Source organism: Rhineura floridana, chromosome 9 (assembly GCF_030035675.1).
Source record: "Rhineura floridana isolate rRhiFlo1 chromosome 9, rRhiFlo1.hap2, whole genome shotgun sequence".
Lineage (NCBI taxonomy): Eukaryota > Metazoa > Chordata > Lepidosauria > Squamata > Rhineuridae > Rhineura > Rhineura floridana.
In genome coordinates, this window is record NC_084488.1 from 69,488,755 (window position 1) to 69,511,241 (window position 22,487).

The 22,487-nt window shown below is 42.0% G+C and overlaps 1 protein-coding gene across 1 annotated transcript in view; it reads left to right on the top strand.

Moving 5' to 3' along the window:
• Positions 1-13,185: 13,185 nt before the first annotated feature.
• Positions 13,186-22,487, top strand: part of TBC1D9 (TBC1 domain family member 9) — an 84,949-nt gene continuing 75,647 nt past the window's right edge. The window contains exon 1 of the mRNA XM_061584889.1: positions 13,186-14,141. Within this exon, the coding sequence (XP_061440873.1) occupies positions 14,015-14,141 (127 nt within the window). The 5' untranslated portion in view covers positions 13,186-14,014. The remainder of the gene's footprint in view (positions 14,142-22,487) is intronic.

The following is a 22,487-nucleotide window of genomic DNA, read 5'->3' on the forward strand; positions in this document are numbered from 1 at the left end:
GCTAGGTGGGGATTCAAACCCTGGTCTCCCAAGTCAAGAGTCCACCCACTATACCACACTGGCTCTCCGGCTGGATAGAGCACACAACTCAAACTGAAAAGCAGCGCAAAGGAATGTCCACCCAGAATACAAAGTTCTAATATTTAATTCTTCAAATATCATACAGGCTGGTTTATTCAGAATCTTAAGTATAGGGTGATTGTGATCATGAAAATCCACCCTTGGTTAGGAAAAGTCTTGAGTGACCAGACTTTTGGGGACTCTTCCACATTAGGCTTTGTTGTGCACTCACCGCCGTATTCACTAAAGTTTTCAGAGGTTCCTATTCTAAAATTGCTCCTTTTCTTAAAACAAGCTATCATTCTTTAAATGAAGGTTGTTATTGTCTGTCATGTCACAAATTAAAACAATATCCCCCCAATCCTGAGGGGGGTGAAGTGGTGCCCCCATTTGCCCACTCCTGGCTACAGGCCTGCCCACAAATCAAAATTAATGCTCAATTAAAAGGCTGTCCAGAAGCACCCTATGATTGGCCATATAGCTCTGTAACGCTACAATCTTACGCATGCCTACTCAGAAGTAACCCCCTTGAGTTCAATAAGACCTATTTCCAGGTAAATTACTAACTGGTGAGATGAACTTCTGGCCTGAGGGCTGAATGTGGCCCTCCAGCCTCTCCCCAAGTTATGCTCCACTGCAGGCCACACCTCCTCTTTTCAAGGCAAACCCCTTACAATCATAATACCTCTTACTGCAGGAAGGATGGAAGTAGGTGTGTGTGTGCTCTTCCTTTGCATGACTGGAATGTAGCTTACTGTACACAGTAGGGTTGGCAGGTTCAGGGCAGGTTTAGGAGAAGAGAAAGTCAGCCAAGTGCAGGTGTTCTTGCAACCCTGTAATGGGAAAAACCAGAAGGTGGAATTCTCCCTTCCTCCTGCACAACTTTTAAAGATACAGAAGACCTCTTGGAGATCCTGGAGAGCCATGCTAGCCCATGTCATCAGTACTGACCTAGATGGTACCAAATGACCTGACTTGCTACAAGGCAGATTTCTTTGTTCCTAAAAGAGGAAAGAGACCCAAGGGCCACAGTGACTCCAAAATTTATTTATGTATTTTATTTACAACATTTATACACTGCTTTATTGTAAAAAACCTCAGAACAGTTTATAGAATGAATTAAAACAATAACATTATTGGCAAAAACAGTTACAAGACAGGCATTTAAAAACATTCAAAATAATAAAACCAACGAGTTAAAAACAATGAAAAACATAATAGCTTCTGCAAACAAAATAGCCTGCCCAAACAAAAATGCTTTTGGCAGGTGCCAAAATGAGTACAAAAAAGTGCCTGCCTAATGTAAATAGGTAGGGAGTTCCAAAGCATATGTACTGCCACACTAAAGGATTGATTTCTTACAAGAGCAGAACAAGTACTATGTGGAACCCAAAACATGAAAAGCACATCTTGAACCTGGTAGCAAATCAGCAACTAGTGCTGATAGGTTCTCTTCATATATATAATATAATATATTATATCCCTAGTCAAGCCTTACCAACAGCACAATCCTAACAATATCTACTCAAAAGTAAGTCCTGTTTAATTCTATGGGGCTTAGACCCTTAGTATGTTTAGAATTGCAGCCTTCAGGGGCAACCATGTTTATTCCTGAGTGCTCCCATCTAACATCTCCAGAACACTAGGCTTTCTTCCTACAATGGCCTTCTCGTAACTGGCCTGGCCTGAGGGCACTTAAACCCTTCTAGCCAGAAGCAAGTAAGCTAGAATAAATGTTCCTTATCTAGGCTCTGTAAGCAGGTGAGAAGGAATGTGCCCGTCACTTCAGCTGGACCTGGAAACACCCTCATTTAGCTAAGATTTCTGTCTTAATTTTCCAATTAGAGAAACTTTTGAGTGTTATGCTCCAAGCAACTGTAGTTAATGCTTAATGTATCATGCTTAATGACATCACTAGGTCCCATGTCCCCATGACATCACTAGGGCCCATATCCCCATTATACCACTAGGGCCCATGTCCCCAATATACCACTAAGACCCACCCCTGAAATCTCAGGGTTTGCGATGCTTCTGACTTGGCAACTCAGGCATGAAAGGAAGGAAGGTTCATCTTCCAGGATGAGCTGTAGATTCCTGATGAAGGGCCTGGAGAGATGCTTGAGGAGAGTTGTCGATGACAACTGGAGCTGACCCTTTTTTGCCACTGGGTTTAAGGAATAAATCATGCAGATGGAGTCTGTCAGTAGTGGGGAAAATACAATTATACACTATGCCTTGGATGCTATCGGTGATCATGTGGTTTCTCTGGATGAGAGCTGGAAGCATGTAGGTGTGTGTATGGCATCTCATAAATATGTTGTCAACAGGCCAACAAAAAAAAGCACCAGCCTGGCTTGCTCCATCTTGAGCTTTAACAGGCGGATATGCAGAAATTAGCAGGGAAAGTTTTTCCCAGCACAGAGCTATATAATTATCATCTGCTAATTACTGTAGATCAAACTGCTAAGGACCAGTTCAAAAAGCTGGCAACCAAAACATACCTGTTACCCAAGATGCAACCTTAGAACAGTGTACTTGAGGTCCTGGGAGCAGAAGGTACACACCTGACTTTATAGGGAAGGTAGGAACCAGGAGAGGGGTTTTTTAATAAGACAACTTGGTTTTCAAAAAATAACTTTATTTCTGACAAGGATCTTGCAATTGATATTCTGCATCCCTTCCCAATCTAGAAACCATAGCATTGAGACAAACCCTAGGCTCCTACAATCCTTCTCTAGCTTCTAGAATTCCTACAACACAACTTCCCCCATCCATCTTGCACACATGCCCTCTCCCATTTTGCCTTGATTGTTGTTGTTGTTATGTGCCTTCAAATTGATTACAACTTATGGCAACCCCATGAATCAGCAATCTCCAATAGCATCTGTTGTGAACCACCCTGTTCAGATCTTGTAAGTTCAGGTCTGTGGCTTCCTTAGGGAATCAATCCATATCTTGTTTGGCATTCCTCTTTTTCTACTCCCTTCTGTTTTTTCCAGCATTATTGTCTTTTCTAGTGAATCATGTCTTCTCATTATGTGTCTAAAGTATGATAACCTCAGTGTCATCATTTTAGCTTCTAATGATAGTTCTGCTTTAATTTGTTCTAACACCCAATTATTTGTCTTTTTCGCAGTCCATGGTATCTGCAAAGCTCTCCTTCAACACCACATTTCAAAGGAGTTGATTTTTCTCTTATCTGCTTTTTTCACTGTCCAACTTTCACATTCATACATAGAGATCGGGAATATAGGTCTGAGTGTTCAATAAGTAAGAACCTTCCTATCACATTCCTCTGCTTAGTCTATGTTCTGGAAGAAGATCTGCAATAACCATAATCCTTACTTCTTTTTTGGGTATGTGTGTGTAAATTAATACATTGTATAGCATTAGGACCCAACTGTAATTTCTCCATGGAGACATTAGGATTATGTCTTAAAGCTATACAGTTTAATAAGCCATGGTTTATTAAACAATGTTTTATTAAACAGTGGTTTGTTTGATCATCCAAACCCTGTCCAGCAGTTCAACTATTCTTTTTTTTAGTGCTGATGAACCACAATCTAAAATGGTTTATTGTTGGCTTATAAACCTTGGTTTGTTTTAACTATGACTTGGTGTTTTGTGCAAATTGGCACCTTTCATTAACCTTGGTTTGTTTGGCAAACCCACCCCAAATGCTTGCCACACAATAAAACGGGTTGGGAACTTTCTGACGCCAGGGGCCAGATCCTTATCAAGATCAGCCTCATGGGCCAAATTTGACAGGTGGACGGAGTTGGCCACCTGTCACTCACAGAATGTTGTTATGACATCACATGATTGACAGATGGCTTGTCCTGCCCACCTGTCAAAATCCCTTGGGCAGGATTCCCAAGCAGCCAGCTGACTGGTGGGCACTTGCGAACTGCAGCACAAGGGAGTTGCCAGCCTTATGCTTGGGAAGCACCAATCCTACGGCTGTCAAAGTGTTTCTTTCTCCCCATTCGTGGGGGTAGGGGGTAGCAAAGGCTGCATTGTACAGGCTTTCTTTGGCTGCCCCCACCTGTTCCCTCCAGAGAGCAGCAGGCTGTTTCAGGCTGGTTTGGCCTGTTCCCTGCCAGTTTATCAGCTGTCAAGTGGGGGGTTAAATCCTGCTGTATTAGCTGTAATGTTGGGAACAGCCACATGCAGGCAAAAAAAAGCCAGTAAAAGAAAAATTTAGCCTGTAAAAGGGCTTTCAGACAGCCCCATGCTCCTGTTTGAACCTCCAGTTTGAACCTGAGCAGGTGGCCGTGGTTTGGGGAAAATGGCATCGCAGGCCTGGTGGGCTAAGATTGGCTTGCAAGCCAGAAGTTCCCCACCCCTGCTATGAAGACATGAGGCAAGAGTAGCTAGAAAACTAGTTTGGAAGGAATAAACCATGGTTGTTTAATCCTCTGTGGGACAACCAGGACTTTTTTGTGTGATGGTGCTCAGTGGTACAGAATACCTGCATTTCTTGTTTTGCTGGCTATGCCAGCCAATTTGTGCTGGCACCCATAGTACATTTATCAATATATGAGTATTGGCACCTCATTTTTTTAAACCAAAAAACCAACGGGGACAACTCATGCTTAACTCTCGGCTTGTTTAGCAAACCATGACTTAATGTTATCTGCAAACCATATGATTTATTAAGTTCCATTTACAACAATGCCCCAAAGTCTAGAGATTGGCCAAATATACTGACTCTCTGTAAAAATGCTTTTTTCATATCAGTAAAATTTAATGCTCTCCATGTTACTCTAACATGTTAATGTTACTCTACATTATGTTTGATCATATTCTCCTTTAAACTATTTTGATCAATGCCAACATATCATTCTATGCAATCTATTGGCCAGGGTTATTGCTACAACTATCTTGTATTCTTGATTTCAAAATGAAACAGCTCTAGACAATTCTGTCTTCTCTAGACCTATCTTATTGTCTGCCTACTTCGTGTATCACAATGCATTTATTCACTCCAAAAATTCAGATTTTTTCATGCCTATGTATGTCATGTAGTATTCGCTCTCACATGAGGCAGCGATGGCCACCAACTTGGATGGATTTAAAAGAGGATTAGACAAATTCATGGAGGAAAAGGTTGCTACTAGCCGTGATGGCTATGCTCTGCCTTCATGGTTGGAGGCAGTATGCTTCCGAATAAGAGTTGCTAGAAACTGCACGAGGAGAGAGTGCTCTTGTGCTCAGGTCCTGCTTGTGGGATTCCCATAGGCATCTGGTTGGCCACTGTGAAAACAGGATGTTGGACAAGAATCACAGAACAGTAGAGTTGGAAGGACCTATAAGGGCCACTGGCCTGATCCAGCAAGCTCTTCTTATGTTCTTATGTTTTAAAGATGTTTTTAGTGCTTTGTCATTTGTTTGTTGTACTGGGCTTCCTTTGGAAGATATGGCAAGATATAAATTTATATTATTATTATTATTATTATTATTGATAATGATAATAACAATAACAATAATAATAATAATGCAATCAGTTATCTGGAGGGAGTAAGCCCCATTGAAAATAGGACTTATTTCTGAGTACACATGGTTAGATTGCACTGGGGGACATCAAATTCTAATGGTTCTATTTTTTAGTCTCTGCATTTTATGCAAAACGTATTGCGTCATTAAAATATAGGTCCACTATTATTTTCCATCTTAGGTAAACAAAACAATAACAGATTCAGGTAGTATAAAACATGGAGGTATTCAATGCTAATCCTGCTCAGAGTAGACCCATTGAAGGTAACAGACACAACAAACTTGGGTTTTCTAATTTCATTGGGTGTATTCTGAGTTAGACTAAGGGTGCAATCCAACTTGCATTTATGCCAGGCTGAGGGGAGTTGGATGCGGCCGATCTCCAGCTGAGCTGGAGACACAGACGGCTCAGCCAAGACTGACACAAGTGGAGCCAGCATAAGGCCTGAGAAAGGGGCGTATCAAGTGTGTGTCAGAAGGGCGAAGTGAGGGGACTTAGGCCACATGCAACTCGTGTTCAGAATGCTCCTGCAAGTACCAATCCAGGCAGAAGTTACAATGGGAAAAAGGTCAGTCTAAGAAAATAGTTGCAATAGAAGTCAGTGGAGAGGGCTTACTTCCCAGTAGGAGTATTTGGGAGAACAGGCTTTTACTTTCTGGTCCCTGCATGCAGTTCAGCCACTCCAAAGGCACCTGAATGGCAACTGGATGTGGTGGAACTTTATGTCGGCTTTTCTTGCTCCAGCACAACTTATGTCACCTTCCCCTGAGTTGGATTGCTCTTTCCGTTGACTACAACCCACAATTATTAGGTTTTAAGAGGCTTCACCTGCGGTGTACAATGACTTCAATTCTTTAAAACACTCAAGAGATTGGAGAAACTAATCTCTGCCTGAAGAGTATTAAGAACAATATTCTTCATTTACCATTAAAAGGCTAATTGTCATAGGTCTATTAAGACTAACTTCCTTTGTTTGAACTATTACAATAGTTTGGTGCTAAATCATTTCTGCGAACAAAGAAAGTAAAGGGTAAACTACACCAGAATGGTAAAAGACACTGGAGCAGATGATGATGATAGGTACCAACAACAGCACACAATCCAACCATCTCTGGGTTTAGCCTTATGGAATTTGTTTTCCGAGTGCTAGCTGAATGTGCCAAATAAGAATTAGTTTTGCATCTTCTTTTTGAAGCAGTGAAGCGATCATGAAGAATTCGAAGGATTTCAGTTTGGTTAATCTGAGCCAATGGCACCAAAAGGTCTGGAATATAGCAATATTAGAGAAATTAAAATATAAAAGTGGAATAATGAGGGGACAAATTAAAAAACGAGGGTTTTTTTGCCGCATGGTTTAATTTCATAGATTACGCTAATGAACCAGAACATGGGAGATTGGTTCCAGAGGCTTATGCTTCTGTATGGCAGTGTTACTGTTAGAAGGGTGTGAGTTTAATTTTGCATCTCGTGTTTCTCTGCTTCAGTGGCTAGTAGTTTGGATATTCCATCTGTAATACCCAAGATCTTTGTCAACATGCAATTTATAGTTTTGTATTTTCTGTCAAACGCCACCCAGGTAATTCTTGGCAGTGTAAAGGATGATTATTTACTAAATAACATTTAGTACAAGAAACTGCATTCCATTTACTCCATGTACTCGGTCCAGATTTTGTTTTTACTTTGTTTTTTTGTTTCGTTTTGTTCTGTACTGTTGTCATATTGCACCTTATTTTGAAAAATCAATAAAAAGTCGTATTTTTAAAAAGAGTAAATTGCCGCCTTGGGTTCCATGGTGAAAGAAAGCCGGGGGTATAAATGTAATAAATAAATAAATAATAATAAATAATTCCCAAACAACAAAAACTTTTTACAATCAACCTGAAGATACTTACTTTCTTTTAACAAGAAAAAACAGTATTAACAAACAGTAGCCCAAAAATTATCTGAATAAACCATAATAAGCAAAGACAAAAATAATCATAGAAATACCTTAAAGGCACTCTTTTAGTCAAGTAACTTACCTTCAACTGTGTTTCTTTCATAATGACGAGCCTGAAGACACTGAAACTATCGCTACCCTTGTAAGAGTGAAATTTAACACAGAAATTCTGCAAATAAACATACGGTATATGAAAACTATCCTGGAAATACCTAAATTGGGTTTTGTTATTTGTGTGTTATTTATAACAACAATTTAGAAATTATTTTTTTCATTCTACTGATAAGCTGTATGTAATGTAAATATCCAGAAATATTTTCACTGAGATTGCCCCCTCTGCCTCAAATTGGTGACTAGAGTTGGGAAAACGTTTATTTATTATTTATTGAAATGAACTCAAGGTGGCGTGCATTGTACTCCCCCTCTCTATTTTATTCTCACAACAACTCTGTAAGGTCAGGCTGAGAGACAGTGACTGGCCCTAGATGAGTTTCATGGCTGTGCAAGGACTTGAATCTTGTTCTTTCAGGACGCAGTTCAGCATTTCTGTTTATTCATAAGATAATTAGCATCTTTCCCTTACACTCTGAAGAGGAAAAAATCCCAGAGAATTTAAAACATGCCTTTTAAAATTTGTTCAAATTTTAAAGAAATTTTATTATTTATTTATTTCATAATTTAAAAAAATTATCCCACCCTTTCTCCCAAAGGAGCCTAGGGCAGCAAATACCAAATGGATAAAATACTACAATTAATATATATTTAATATTTATTTATTTATTTATTTATTGTACTTATATACCGCCCCATAGCGGAAGCTAATAATTTAAAATATCTCAAAGCATTAAGAACATATAAAAACATGTAAAACTCTCACAGCTAATATTTTCAAGGTGGCCAGGAACAGTGACTTTCAGCTGTCAAATGTGTGGGTAAAATGGAATGTTATTCAGTTCCTCCTGGAAGTGAATAATGAGGAAGACAGATGCAGCTCACCAGGGAGGGCATTTCACAAACGGGGAACTGCCACCAAGAAGGCCCTGTTGCAGATCAGTATCAACTGGGTAGTACCAAGCACTGCCAAATCTAGGGCACGAGATGGTTGATACTGGGGAAGGTGCTCTTCAGTCCAGAGTTGTTTACAGCTGTGTACACTAACACGAGCACCTTGAATTGAGCCCAATAGCTCACTGGCAGCCAGACTATTGTCTCCATTGGAACTTTCCATTGGGCTTTCCCACTTACCAACCTAGCAGCCATATTCTGTATGACCTGCAGTCTCCAACCCATTGCCGAGGGCAACCCCTCATAGAGCACATTACAGGTCCAGGTGGGGGAGCATGGACAACTGAGGCCAGGCTATCCAGGTCCAAGAGCCACTGCAGTTGGCAAACCAGCCTAAGCTAGGCATAAGCACTCCTAGCCACAGAAGCCACTTGGGACTCCAGTGACAGGTTACAGTCCAGAAGTACTCCCCGGCTATGAACCTGTTCCTTCAAGGGAAGTGCAACCTCTCCCAGAACAGTCTGTATACTGTACCTGATTTCTGGACATGGGAGCTGTTGGAATAGGCAAATGTTGCATGTTCCCTTTAAGGGATATTTGGGGAATATCCCATGTACCTGTTTTACCATGATGTAACTTCCTAATGGGTGGGGTTACTTACCTGACTTCCTCCTCCTTTGTCCTGGGGGATCTCTGAGAGCATCAATGCTAAACCACTAAAATGAACTGAGACTCCTATTTTCTTTCTTCTAAGCTAGAGCCTATGTTTCTGAACATATGAAGAATTCGTGAGTAAATGTTTTATCTTTTACCTAAGAAGATTGTGTCTGTTGTTATTTATATAGAGAAAGGTGGGCCTGGTTTACATTCTCATTCTGCTGCTTGTATTTTATATCTCTTCTAAGAAATAGGACCAACCAAAATTAGTTCCTATTTCTCTCTGGTATTTTTATAATACCAAACAGGAGCTGACTGCCCACAGCACCTCTGTCTTATCAGGATTCAGCCTTAGTTCATTGGCCCCCAACATCACTGCTTCCAGACTCCTGCCCATCACTGCACAGCCTCTCCTGACTTGGACGAAAAGGAGACAGCTCCATATCATCAGCATACTGATGACACCATGTTCCACATCACTGGATGACAGTTCCCCAGTGATTTCATAGATATGTTCAGAAGCACAGGAAGCAGCTCAAAAGCAATGCGGCTGAGCAAAAGCCTCCTTGCACTGCTTTCTGGTAATGACTCTGCAGGTAGGAGGGGAGCCACCATAACCCCCCCCCGAGTTGTTCCAGAAGGACACCATGGTCAATGAGGCACTGAGAGATCAAGGAGAACCAACAGGGTTCTACTCTGTATCTCGGTCCCAAAAAGATCATCAGTCAAGGGGACCAAGGCTGTTCTGGTGCTAAAACGAGACCCGGAACCAGACTGAAATGGGTCTAGAATCTTCCTCCTCCAGATAGCTGGTAGCTGGCCAGCTACCACCCTCTCAATCACCTTGCCCAGGAAGGAGATATTAGAGACTGTGTGGTATTTTTCCAAAATCTCTGGATTCAGCGAGTGCCTCTTCAAGAGGGGCCACACCATTCTTTCAAGGCATGGGGCATAATTCCCTCTTGTAGCAAGGCATTAATCACTCCTTAGAACCCATTCAACCACTCCTATCCTGCCAGATTTTACCAGGCATCATAGGCAGGAATTGAGAAGGCATGTAGCTGGCCTCACCACCTACTGTCCACTTCCTCAGGTTGTAGCAATTAAAACTGACCCCACAGGTTGTCACCTGATATTGCTTCAGGGTCCTCCAACGGATCTTCACTAATTGTGGCATCAGGTTCGGTATATACCCAAGCAATTGTTTATGATTGCCCAAACAAAATGTCAAAATTAAAGTTGTTGTTGTATACCTTCAAGTCGATTATGACTTATGGCGACCCTATGAATCAGTGACCTCCAATAGCATCTGTTATCAACCATCCTGTTCAGATCTTGTAAGCTCAGGTCTGTGGCTTCCTTTATGGAATCAATCCATTTCTTCTTTGGCCTTCCTCTTTTCTACTCCCTTCTGTTTTTCCCAGCATTATTGTCTTTTCTAGTGAATTATGTCTTCTCATTATGTGTCCAAAGTATGATAACCTCAGTTTCATCATTTTAACTTCTAGTAATAGTTCTAGTTTAATTTGTTCTAACACCAATTATTTGTCTTTTTCGCAGTCCATGGTACACGCAAACCTCTCCTCCAACATCACATTTCAAATGAGTTGATTTTTCTCTTATCCACTTTTTTCACTGTCCAATTTTCACATTCATACATAGAGATCGGGAATACCATGGTCTGAATGATCCTGATTGTAGTGTTCAGTGATACATCTTTGCATTTGAGGACCTTTTTTAGTTCTCTCATAGCTGCCTTCCCCAGTCCTAGCCTTCTTCTGATTTCTTGACTATTGTCTCCATTTTGGTTAATGACTGTGCCAAGGTATTGATAATCCTTGACAAGTCAATGTCCTCGTTGTCAACTTTAAAGTTACATAAATCTTCTGTTGTCATTACTTTAGTCTTCTTGACATTGAGCTGTAGTCCTGCTTTTGTGCTTTCCTCTTTAACTTTCATCAGCATTCATTTCAAATCATTCCTGGTTTCTGCTAGTTGTATGGTATCGTCTGCATATCTTAAATTATTGATATTTCTCCCTCCAAATTTTACACCTCCTTCATCTTGGTGCAATCCTGCTTTTCGTATATGTTCTGCATACAGATTAAAGAAATAGGGTGATAAAATACACCCGTCTCATGCTGTGGCATGAGCTTTCCATAGTTTTTCATGATCTACATAGTCAAAGGCTTTGCTGTAATCTATAAAGCACAGGGTAATTTCCTTCTGAAATCCGTTCCATTATCCAACGTATGTTTGCGATATGATCTCTGGTACCCCTTCCCTTTCTAAATTCAGCTTGGACATCTGGCACTTCTCGCTCCATATATGGTACGAGCCTTTGTTGTAGAATCTTGAGCATTACTTTACTTGCATGGGATATTAAGACAATAGTTCCTGGATTAAGTTGACTGATCTATACACAAACTGGCAATACATACAAGGAATTTAGTATATTCCATCACTCAGGAGCAGAGCTTGGAAAAGTTACTTTTTTGAACTACAACTTCCATCAGCCCCAGCCAGTGGATTGGGCTGATGGGAGTTGCAGTTCAAAAAAGAAACTTTTCCAAGCTCTGCTCAGGAGTGGTTTACTTTTTTTGGGCTGAGGGCCACATTTATCCTTGGCCAACTCCAGAGGAGCCCACTTGCCAGCAGTGAGTGTGCCCAAAGGTTGGTGTGACCACCCCACACTCTGTCACATACACACAGTCTAACTCTTCAACTGATCCATGCAGATGGGATGAGGAAGGGGAGCTGCTAATCAAATAATCAATCTGATGACCCAGGAGAGGGTAATTTGCATTTTTTGTCATTGCTGTGAAAATTGGTGGGTTCTTTGGAAGCCAGAAAAAAATTCTTGGAGGGCCAACTCCAGCCCCCAAAGTGGAGGTTAGCCACCCATGCCATAAGTAGATTGCCGTATTCTGCTAGACAGTAAAGTCTTGTGGCACCTTAAAGAATAGGTTTATTATGGAATAAGATTTTGCGGACTGGTGACCATTTTAGGAAGATGTATGAAGCATCCTCCTAAATTGACAGATATAGGAAAGGACAAAAAAAATGTAAATAGTGAGACCAAATGGCCATGAAATTCCAAGAATAAAAGTGACATTTCTATTCCCAAATTTATACGAGATCAACAAAACGATCAGTTCACAACGGTAGTCACTGCTTACTATTTTACCTTTCTAACTATGCTATGCTAATGTAGCCCCTTAACAGGGAAAGAAATCTACAATTCCAATCAAGTCCGAATTGAATAGATTGGAATTTGCTGATCCTGTTTAGTTGGCACCTCTGCTGGCGCCTCTTCTCTCTGAAGTCTTTTTGCTTGAGAATGCAATGACTTGGAGATCGTCAGCGCAGACTGAGTCGCCCTTCTCCCACCTTCTCTCACAGGATCCCAGGCAACCGCTAGCGCTCTGCAAGGGGTTTTGGGCCGGTTCCAACCAGAGGGACGCGGAAAAGGGCGGAGCCTTTACTATTATTTGTAAAGGAGCAAGGGCAGATGGAGCACGTGACTGGATCCTGGGCGTGCAGGAAGGCCGAACCCAAGAACAGACCGTCCGTTGTGCAGGTTGTTCTGGCGCTGGCCACGCCTTTTCGGAACCTGGTAGCAAGAACCAGTTTACAAGGCGATAGGTTGCGCGCTTGCGCATATAGAGCCCACGGCGGAGTGGGAAGGGGGTGACATTCCAAGGCTTCCTCCCTCGCTCCACTTAGCAGAAATCGACAACATAAGCCAGCTATCGTTAGTCCGTGATCAGATTGGTTTGTTTTATGCATGCCCTAAGTGGTGGTAAATGATCGCTCAGCGGATGCCCGTCTCCGTAGCTTAGGCATTTATGCTCTCTTAAGAGGCCCCTTGCCAGACCGTCATGCGGGCGCATTTATGCGGGAAGACTTTGCAATGATCTCGGCTATGTTGGTATTTCTCCCTGGCAGGCTTTAGCCCCGTATACGCATTTGCTGTATTTTTTAAAAAGTATTGCAAGGCTTGTTAGACTGCGTGTGTGTTTTAAATGGGGGGGGCAGGGAGGGAGTAGGGGCGTGATCTTAAAAGATCCGTGGTGCTCCGGGTGGCTGTTTGCAGCACCAATTTAAATGCGCGTGTGTGCGCGCTAGCGTGTTCCGGTTTGGGTTACCTGTGGGGTTCTCCCAAAGTGACTAGTGGTCATTTCGTAGAGGCAGGACGGTGGGTCTTTTTGGACAGCCAAGCTCTCTGCGATCGCGCGCTGTTGATACACTTGGCTTTTGCCCGGGAGCATCGTATATTGCGAGGAATTTCTTTTTTATTTATGCAAGGAGGAGAGAAAGGGGCTTTCTCTCTTCCTTTCCCGGAAAAGGGAGCGGAGTGGATCTCCTGAGCTTTGCGTCGCGTGTAGCTGTTAACCTTGGGTTTTTCCGAAGGGGGCGTTGTTCTGCAATCGGCTCCATCCAGGAACTTGAATGCAGCGAAGAGGTTGGGAGTCGGCGCGGCTGCCTGCTTGGTGGTGGTGGTGAGGCTGGGCGGGCCCAACCGCCGCCTCTGCTGCTGATGCTCTCTGAGGTCACCCGCTGCGCTCGTCCCTGCATCTCCCACTGATCGAGCCTCCGCGTCTGGCTGCTGTTGTTCTAGTGTGGAAAGGGGCTGATGGTCAGGGCTGGAGAGTCCCGGTGGGGATGCTGCTGCTCTTTCTTCCCCTTTTTAGTTCCGATGTTTCTAGCTCTGGGTGGGGCTTTGCGGGCTCCTACCTGGGTTGGGCAGGACGCTTAAAGCGGACCGGATCTCGGAGCACCCTCCCGTGCTGTATGATTTAAACAACAAAAACCAAAGCGAATCCCTCTAGGTTGCCTTTGTCTTGACCGGGAGCATGTGGGTGAACCCGGAGGAAGTGTTGCTGGCAAACGCCTTGTGGATCACGGAGAGGGCCAACCCTTACTTCATCCTGCAGAGAAGAAAGGGGCACGGAGGAGATGGAGGCAGCGGAGGACTGGCTGGTAAGAGAAGGAGGAGGGGAGCGGAGGGAGGCTCGTCTTCCGGGAGTAGGGGGAGAGAAGGAGCAAAGCTGTTCAGTCTGGATCTCTTTCTTTCTGTGTATGTCTGTCTCTTGGTTTGCTGCTGTTATTCTTGCGTGCGTTTATTTACATGTCATCTCCATGTCTAGTATATTGATGCAAGGTCTGCGTTTGCAACAGGTGTTTATATTTCACTTTGGGATATTTTGAAGGCATATTATTTGTATGTTTGATAAAGCCAGGACGTCAGTTTTCCTCCATTCTATGCTTTTTGAATATATCTATATGAGCTTGTTTGGGCTTTATTACTCTGTATATACTTTGGCTATATTACTTGCATGCCAGTAATGCTCTTTGGGGGTTGGCAGCTTTTCTTTTAGTTATTATTTCCTACCTCCTTGTGCAGAAGACTTGTAGTGGCATCCCAGATGATGGATTTCTTTGTCATGACAGTTCCATGAAAGAAGATTATTAATCATGTATGCATAGAATCGTAAAATGATAGAGTTGGGAGGGGGCTATAATCAAGTCCAACCCTCTGATCAATAGAGGAATCCAAATTAAAGCATATCTGACAGGTGCCTATCCAGCTGCCTCTTGAATGCCTTCAGTGTTGGAGAGCCCACCACCTCCCTAGGTTATTGGCTCCATTGTCATACCACTCTTAACAGTTACGAAGTTTTTCCCGATGTTCAGTTGAAATTTGGTTTCCTGCAACTTGAGCCCATTATTCTGTGTCCTGAACTCTGGGATCATTGAGAAGAGATCCTGGCCCTCCTCTGTATGGCACCTTTTCAAGTAATTGAAGAGTGCTATCATATCTCCCCTCGGTCTTCTCTTCTCACAGCTAAACATGCCCAGTTCTTTCAGTCTCTCCTCTTAGGGCTTTGTTCCTAGTCCCCTGATCATCCTTGTTGCCCTTCTCTGAAATAGTTCCAGTTTGTCTGCATCCTTATTAAAGTGCAGCGTCCAGAATTAAATGCAGTACCCAAGATGAGGTCTAACTAGTGCCAAACAGAGGTGAACCAATACTTCACATGATTTGGAAACTATACTTCTGTTAATGCAGCTTCAAATAGCATTTGCTTTTTTTTGCAGCCACATCACACTGTTTGCTCATATTCAGCTTGTGATCAACAACAATTCCAAGGTCCTTGGGATAACTTTTAAGTCCTTGTGCACTTTCGTGGAAGTGAGTACCAATGGGCTCTGTAAGACTTGCTTACAACCATGTAAGTAAGTAACCATGCGCAGAGTTGGATTGCTTTGCAGTCCATTTGTAATTATCTTCAAAGAGACTCTGGAAGGTCATCCATTCTTTTTCTTATGGTAAACATACTGTACTGGCAATGAAATACCGTGTCTGATGTCTCATAGTGAGTTTGGGACTTAATAGGAATATAGGTATCCCAAGTCAAATTATTTATTCCCTGTAGCACACTGCTTCTATCTTGCATCAAGGTAAAACCAATTCTGAGCCATCTGGTTCAAAAGATCTAGATTAGGGTGTATCTGTTTCTATGGCCTACACCAGTAAATGAGTAGTGTAGTGAGGACCTCTTCCTTAACTCCATTTTCACATCACTGTTTCAGTGGCTCAGATCCCCAGCTACACTTGTTGGGTTAGAGTCAGCCATGCAGTCCAAACCATTAGTGGAACCTAACTTTCCATTCTAGTGGAATTCAATTCCATTTTAATATGACATAGCCGGGATCTCTTCTCAATGATCCCAGAGTTCAGGAAGTGGTAGCTATGATGTCTGCAGTTGCAGTTGCTATTAGCATTGTATGGTTTTTGCTGCTTTAGCATTGAACAGTCAGAAATAGCAAAGATCAGGCAAGAAAACAGGATTTAGCTTTTTTTAAAAAAATAAGTGTACATCATTGCTGTGTTTTATATGGGCATTTATGATGTCATTTTAAGTTGGCTTTACAACACTAGGTGCAAGGGTTTGGTAGTGACTGCAAAAATGTAGTATCTTAATTGGTACTAGAAGTATGTAAACCCAGGATGAGAGTGAGAGAAGAGCCTAAAGGAATGCTAATACTACAGTGTTGACACAATTCTATATTTTCCAGGAATTATTGTGTATGTCTCTCTCTTCTAGCCAGAAGTGATTTTTATGATATTTTGATTCAAGTGTCCTAGAAAGCTTTTGCAATAGCGCTCTTCAATTGGCACTATTGTTGTTCCTTCACAAAAATGGATTCTTCCCCCCTCTTTTCGGCGGTGGCGGTTCTGCTGTGCTTCCCAAGGGCAGTCACCACCATGGAAAGCGCAGAAATGAGCCTCAAATACATTTTCAACTTCTGCTTTCTTCTGCTTCCTAATCTGGATTGATATTTACTCTGTATAAAATTGAGTGATAGCAGTGAAATGGCACACTGTTTTTCAATGATCTCTTGCCTTATTTGAACATTGGGTTGCTGTAAAGCAAGGTCTAAGAAATGTGAGCATGTCTTGATTCCAACTGCTGTTTGAAGTTATCCCATATTTCACTTGAAATTGTGTGAAAACAACACCTTCTCCTCCTCTCTTGGCCATCTAGAAAATCCACAGCTGATTAATGGTTCAGATGTGAGTTTCCTAAGTCAAAGACTAGCACTTCAGCCATCAAATCATGCTGAATCTGTATACTATGTTTATGATTTTATGAATTTGTTGAAAGCAATATATTTTCATGGATGCCAAGAATTCAGTCCCTCTGTAGCTATTACTACATGAAATAAAGGCATAGAAAAATCTGATCTTGTGTGCATGTGACAAAAAAATGGCAACAGAATACATTTTTCATTGAAGTTTTTGCCTGAAGGTTCAAAGTGGAGCCCATTTAGAGCAGGCATATAGTTGGTATGGCGTTTTGTGTATTGTATATGCAAATCGTGTCAATTTACAAGTGAAAGTGCAAACAAAAACAGATATAAAAGAAGACCTAATTAGCCAGAAAGAGATTGTTTTGCTTCAGAAGCCTGTGATATTTCATATGAAAAAGATCTTGCAAAGTAAAGGGCTTGGTTATAGCCCTTTTAGTTGCATATAATTTCCTATTAAATATGACAGAACTTAATTAGATTGGGAGGAGCCATAAAGATAAAGGTCCCAGGTTCAGAGTAGAGAGACACTTGTGGTTTTGCTGGCTTCAGTACACCTCCATCTCAGTTTTCTGAATGTAGGGACACACAACGACAGGCAAAGTCCACCCCCTTTTACTCCAAAATCTTGGAAGTTGCAGCTCCAGCACATTTTATCTTGAGGTTAGCTTCTCACAGACTTCAAAACTGATTGACCATCAACCCCATTGCCATTTCAGGTGTGTCCAATGAAAATGCTTTGCTGTAGGCTCAGGCAGACACAGTGATTGACCCAATGCTTTGCTATGGGCGGACCTTATCAGCAGTAGAGAAGAGAGATGTGTCTGGCCATAGGCAAAGTGTTGCTGCTTTGGAAGCAACGAGTGTGGCTGTAGCCTTAGTCCCTGACATTTCTAGTTAAAGGACTTTTTGAGTAACAGGGTAGAGAAAGAGCTGTACCTGAAACTGCTAGTCAGCCTGGATGAGAAACCTTTGGCCCTCCAGATGTTGTTGAACTATAACACCCATCATCCCTAATCATTTACCATGCTGGTTGTGGCAGATGGGAATTGGTCCAACATCTGGAGGGTGTCATGCTGACCACTTCTGCTACATAGTACTTGGCTATAGTCCTTTTAGGTGCTACACAGTACAATTTGTTTTTAAGTTGTTCAGTGGCACAACCCCTCAATTTATTTATTTATTTATTTGTGTACCGCCCCATAGCCGAAGCTCTCTGGGTGGTTTACAGTAACTAAAAACATTAAAAACAAATATACAAATTTAAAACATCTTTTAAAATCAATTTAAAACACAATTTTAAAAAATTAAAACAATTTAAAAACACATGCTAAAATGCCTGGGAGAAGAGGAAAGTCTTGACCAGGTGCCGAAAAGATAACAGTGATGGTGCCAGGTGCACCTCATCAGAAAGATTGTTACATAATTTGGGGGCCACCACTGAGAAGGCCCTCTCCCTTGTTGCCACCCTCCGAGCTTCCCTCGGAGTAGGCACCCGGAGGAGGGCCTTTGATCTTGAACCTATTGTACGGGTGGGTTGGTATCGGGAGAGGTGTTCCATCAGGTATTGTGGTCCCAAGCCGTGTAAGGCTTTATAGGTTAAAACCAGCACCTTGAATTGTGCTCGGAAACATACAGGCAGCCAATGCAAGCGGGCCAGAATTGGTTTTATGCAGAGCTTGGAAAAGTTACTTTTTTGAACTACAACTCCCATCAGCCCCAGCCAGCATGGCCACTGGATTGGGCTGATGGGAGTTGCAGTTCAAAAAAGTAACTTTTCCAAGCTCTGGTTTTATGTGTTCGGACCGTCTGGTCCCTGTTACCAATCTGGCTGCTGCATTTTGCACAAGCTGCAGTTTCCAAACCTTCTTCAAAGGCAGCCCCACTTAGAGTGCATTGCAGTAATGTAACTTGGAGGTTACCAGAGCATGGACAACTGAAGCCAGGTTATCCCTGTCCAGATAGGGGCGCAGCTGGGCCACCAACCGAAGTTGTTAGAAGGCACTTCGTGCCACTGAGGCTACCTGAGCCCCAAGTGACAGAGATGGTTCTAGGAGAACCCCCAAGCTACGAACCTGCTCTTTCAGGGGGAGTGCAACCCCATCCAGGACAGGTTGGACATCCACCATCAGGTCAGAAGAACCACCCACTAGCAGCATCTCAGTCTTGTCTGGATTGAGCCTCAGTTTATTAGCCCTCATCCAGTCCATTGTCGCAGCCAGGCACTGGTTCAGCACATTGACAGGCTCACGTGAAGAAGATGAAAAGGAGAAATAGAGCTGTGTGTCATCAGCGTACTGATGGCAACGCACTCCAAAGCTCCGGATGACAGAACACAACGGTTTCATGTAGATGTTGAACAGCATGGGGGACAGAACTGACCCCTGTGGAACCCCATACTGGAGAGTCCAGGGTGCTGAGCAGTGTTCCCCCAGCACCACCTTCTGGAGGCGACCTGCCAAATAGGAGCGGAACCACCGCCATGCAGTTCCTCCCACTCCCAACTCAGCCAGTCTTCCAAGAAGGATACCATCGTTGATGGTATCGAAAGCCACTGAGAGATCAAGAAGAATCAACAGAGTCACACTCAAGACATTTGAAAGTTTAAATTAATCTTTGTGTGCTCCATTAGCATGGGATTAGTTTTCCAAATTTACAAGCACCCACCCGTGATGTGCATCAGTGCTTTAAGTGTGCTCTACTATGCATTTCCTCCTTGTGATGCACACTTCAGATTCATAAGGAAATTGCAGATTAAGTATGACAACAATTGGCTTTCAGAGAAGCATCTGTGGGAATCATTGCACATTAGCATTGGAATGTGACATGGATCCATGGTTTCAAATCCTTATTCTGTGCTATTGTTTCTATTTATGGTTCTGTAAGTGCTTTGAACTGCAGTCAGCTGGATGCCTGCATAAATGTGTTTTTAGTGGACAGTTCCATTCAGACCTCTAAGGGAAACAAGATTCTCTGTGCATGTTTACAACCGCCATTTCTATAGAATGAATTGTTTTATAAATACAGTGTTTATGTAGTAAGCTGGGTCACACCAGTGTGGATTGTCGAGCTGTTAACTGCAGCCTGGACATTTAGCAGTAGTTTAAGTCCATGAAATGGTGCCAAATATCTTTCTAACACATTTGTCTAGGTGGCAGGCAGATGGCTGTCTGCTGACTTCTGGAGGAATAAAGTGCTCAGAGGAACCAAGATGAGAATTGTCTTCTCGCACTACTGTATAGAAACAATTTATCTAACAGGCACAAGTTTGCGATGATTGCTCAGCGTTAATAGATCACCAGGGGTATTTTTTAAATAATGTCTTTTTTTCCTGATAGAAAATATCTGGTATGTGAAGAGTTCACAGCCAATCCAGTACATATTTAGTTGTAAATAAGGCTCACAGAGTTCACTGGGATTTGATCTCAAAATCACAGCCTTAGGCTGCAGTTCTATACATTCTTACCTGGGGAAAAAGTTTTACTGAAGTGGAGCTTACTTCTGAATAGACATGCATAGGATCACGCTGTTAACATCTGAAATGAAATAATTTCTCCCCTTTAGCGGAACAAAATTTTTCATATTGGGTTGAGACATTTTCTCAGGTAGCTGCTCTTTAAGATGCTTTTAAAGCTTTTTTAAAAAGCTTTTTTAAATATGCTTTGTTTTGTTGTAATGTGCCTTCACATCAATTTCGACTTAAGGCAACCCTATGAACCAGTGACCTCCAATAGCATCTGTTATCAACCACACTGTTCAGATCTTGTAAGTTCAGGTCTGTGGCTTCCTTTATGGAATCATTCCATCTCTACTTTGGTCTTCCTCTTTTTCTACTCCCCTCTGTTTTCCCCAGCATTATTATCTTTTCTAGTGAATCATGTCTTCTCGTTATGTGTCCAAAGTATGATAACCTCAGTTTTATCACTTTAGCTTCTAATAATAGTTCTGATTTAATTTGTTCTAACACCCAATTATTTGTCTTTTTTGCAGTCCATGGTATGCACAAAGCTCTCCTCCAACACCACATTTCAGAGGAGTTGATTTTTCTCTTACTGATTTTTCACTGTCCAACTTTCACATTCATACATAGAGATCGGGAATACCATGGTCTGAATGATCCTGATTGTAGTGTTCAGTGATACATCTTTGCATTTGAAGACCTTTTCTAGTTCTCTCATAGCTGCCTTCCCCAGTCCTAGCCTTCTCCTAATTTCGTTTCTGTAGTCTCATTTTGGTTAATGATTGTGCCAAGGTATTGATAATCCTTGACAAGTTCAATGTCCTCATTGTCAACTTTAAAGTTACATAAATCTTCTGTTGTCATTACTTTAGTCTTTTTGACATTCAGCTGTAGTCTCACTTTTGTGCTTTCCTCTTTAACTTTCAACAGCATTCATTTCAAATCATTACTGGTTTCTGCTAGTAGTATAGTGTCATCTGCATATCTTAAATTGATTCGCTACTAGGCAGAAAACCTTGTGCTTTAAGGATGTACCTATACCCAACAGATATTTCTATCAAACTTTAAAAAGCAGGGAAATTGGGCAGCTATAGTGAATGCACCAGGGGAGCAAGAGACCTGACCTCCTCTCTGAGATATTGTACTGACCTACAAATTTGTCAAACTGCAAACGCAATTTGGGTTGGTCTTTCACAGTCCAATCCACTTCCTGTGTAGCTTGGACGAATTTGGTAACATGTGCCTCTGAGCATATGGTGAGTGGTGCTGGCATCTCCAAAGACGGAGAATTATATTTTTGTATGTTTGTTGGTGTTCTTCTTACTCTGCTTCTTTTCTGTGTTACTTACTATTTCTACAGAGAATCTAACCTAGAAAATTATATTTCTCTCATTATTCATCGTAGAAATCTGTGTCAAATTTATTTTTATTAATTTCAAAGCCTTTTTATTGGTTGATATCATATGATGGTGAAGATAGCCTTTTGTGTTTTAAACTGGAGGTTATGCTCTATTTCTATTTTGGTCGCATTAACAGTTGAATCTGAAACTGCAGTTTGATGTAAAATCAGACAGATTACAATATGTTGCTACTTAAGCAACGACTGTAGCTGTTGGAAAAAACCAACTTGTTCTACCTAAGATGAATGTTTTCAGACTGCTATGCTTTAACTACTCCACATAAGGAAAGGTGGGCATGGTTAATTAAAAACATATAGTACACCTAGAATTTTGCTGGAATATATTTCACCTCCCGCTGTCCTATCTTGTGCAAACTGAGACACTCCTCATGTCCATTGGAAACTAATCTGCAGAACAGTCAGTGCCATTATTCCACAATTATTTTTGGAGCTTTTTTTTTTTTTTAGTGTTGCATAGTGTTGCTGTAGTTCACATATTCACAGAAACAGAAGCAAAACAGAATGATTTCCTATCGGAAACTTCACTAAAATTGCAAAGTAAATCAAACACATTTAAAGTGACTATCTGAATGATATAAACTGTTTTAATATAGTTGCTTCCTTCCTGCTAAAACAAGATCAGCACAGCATGTGTCTTGTTCCTGTTATTTGAGCTGACTGCAGGTGTTGCTACCACTCATATGCTCAGAGACACATGACGAGGATCTGGCCACCAAGCGCCTGGGCATCAAGGGCGTGGGTGCCATTGGCGCCGCTGCCGCCACCAGTGGCTCCCCCCTCGACAGCAAGGGTGGCCGCAGGAAGAGGCTCCAGCAGCGAATGTGGGCTCTCTTCGAGGACCCCTACTGTTGCCGAG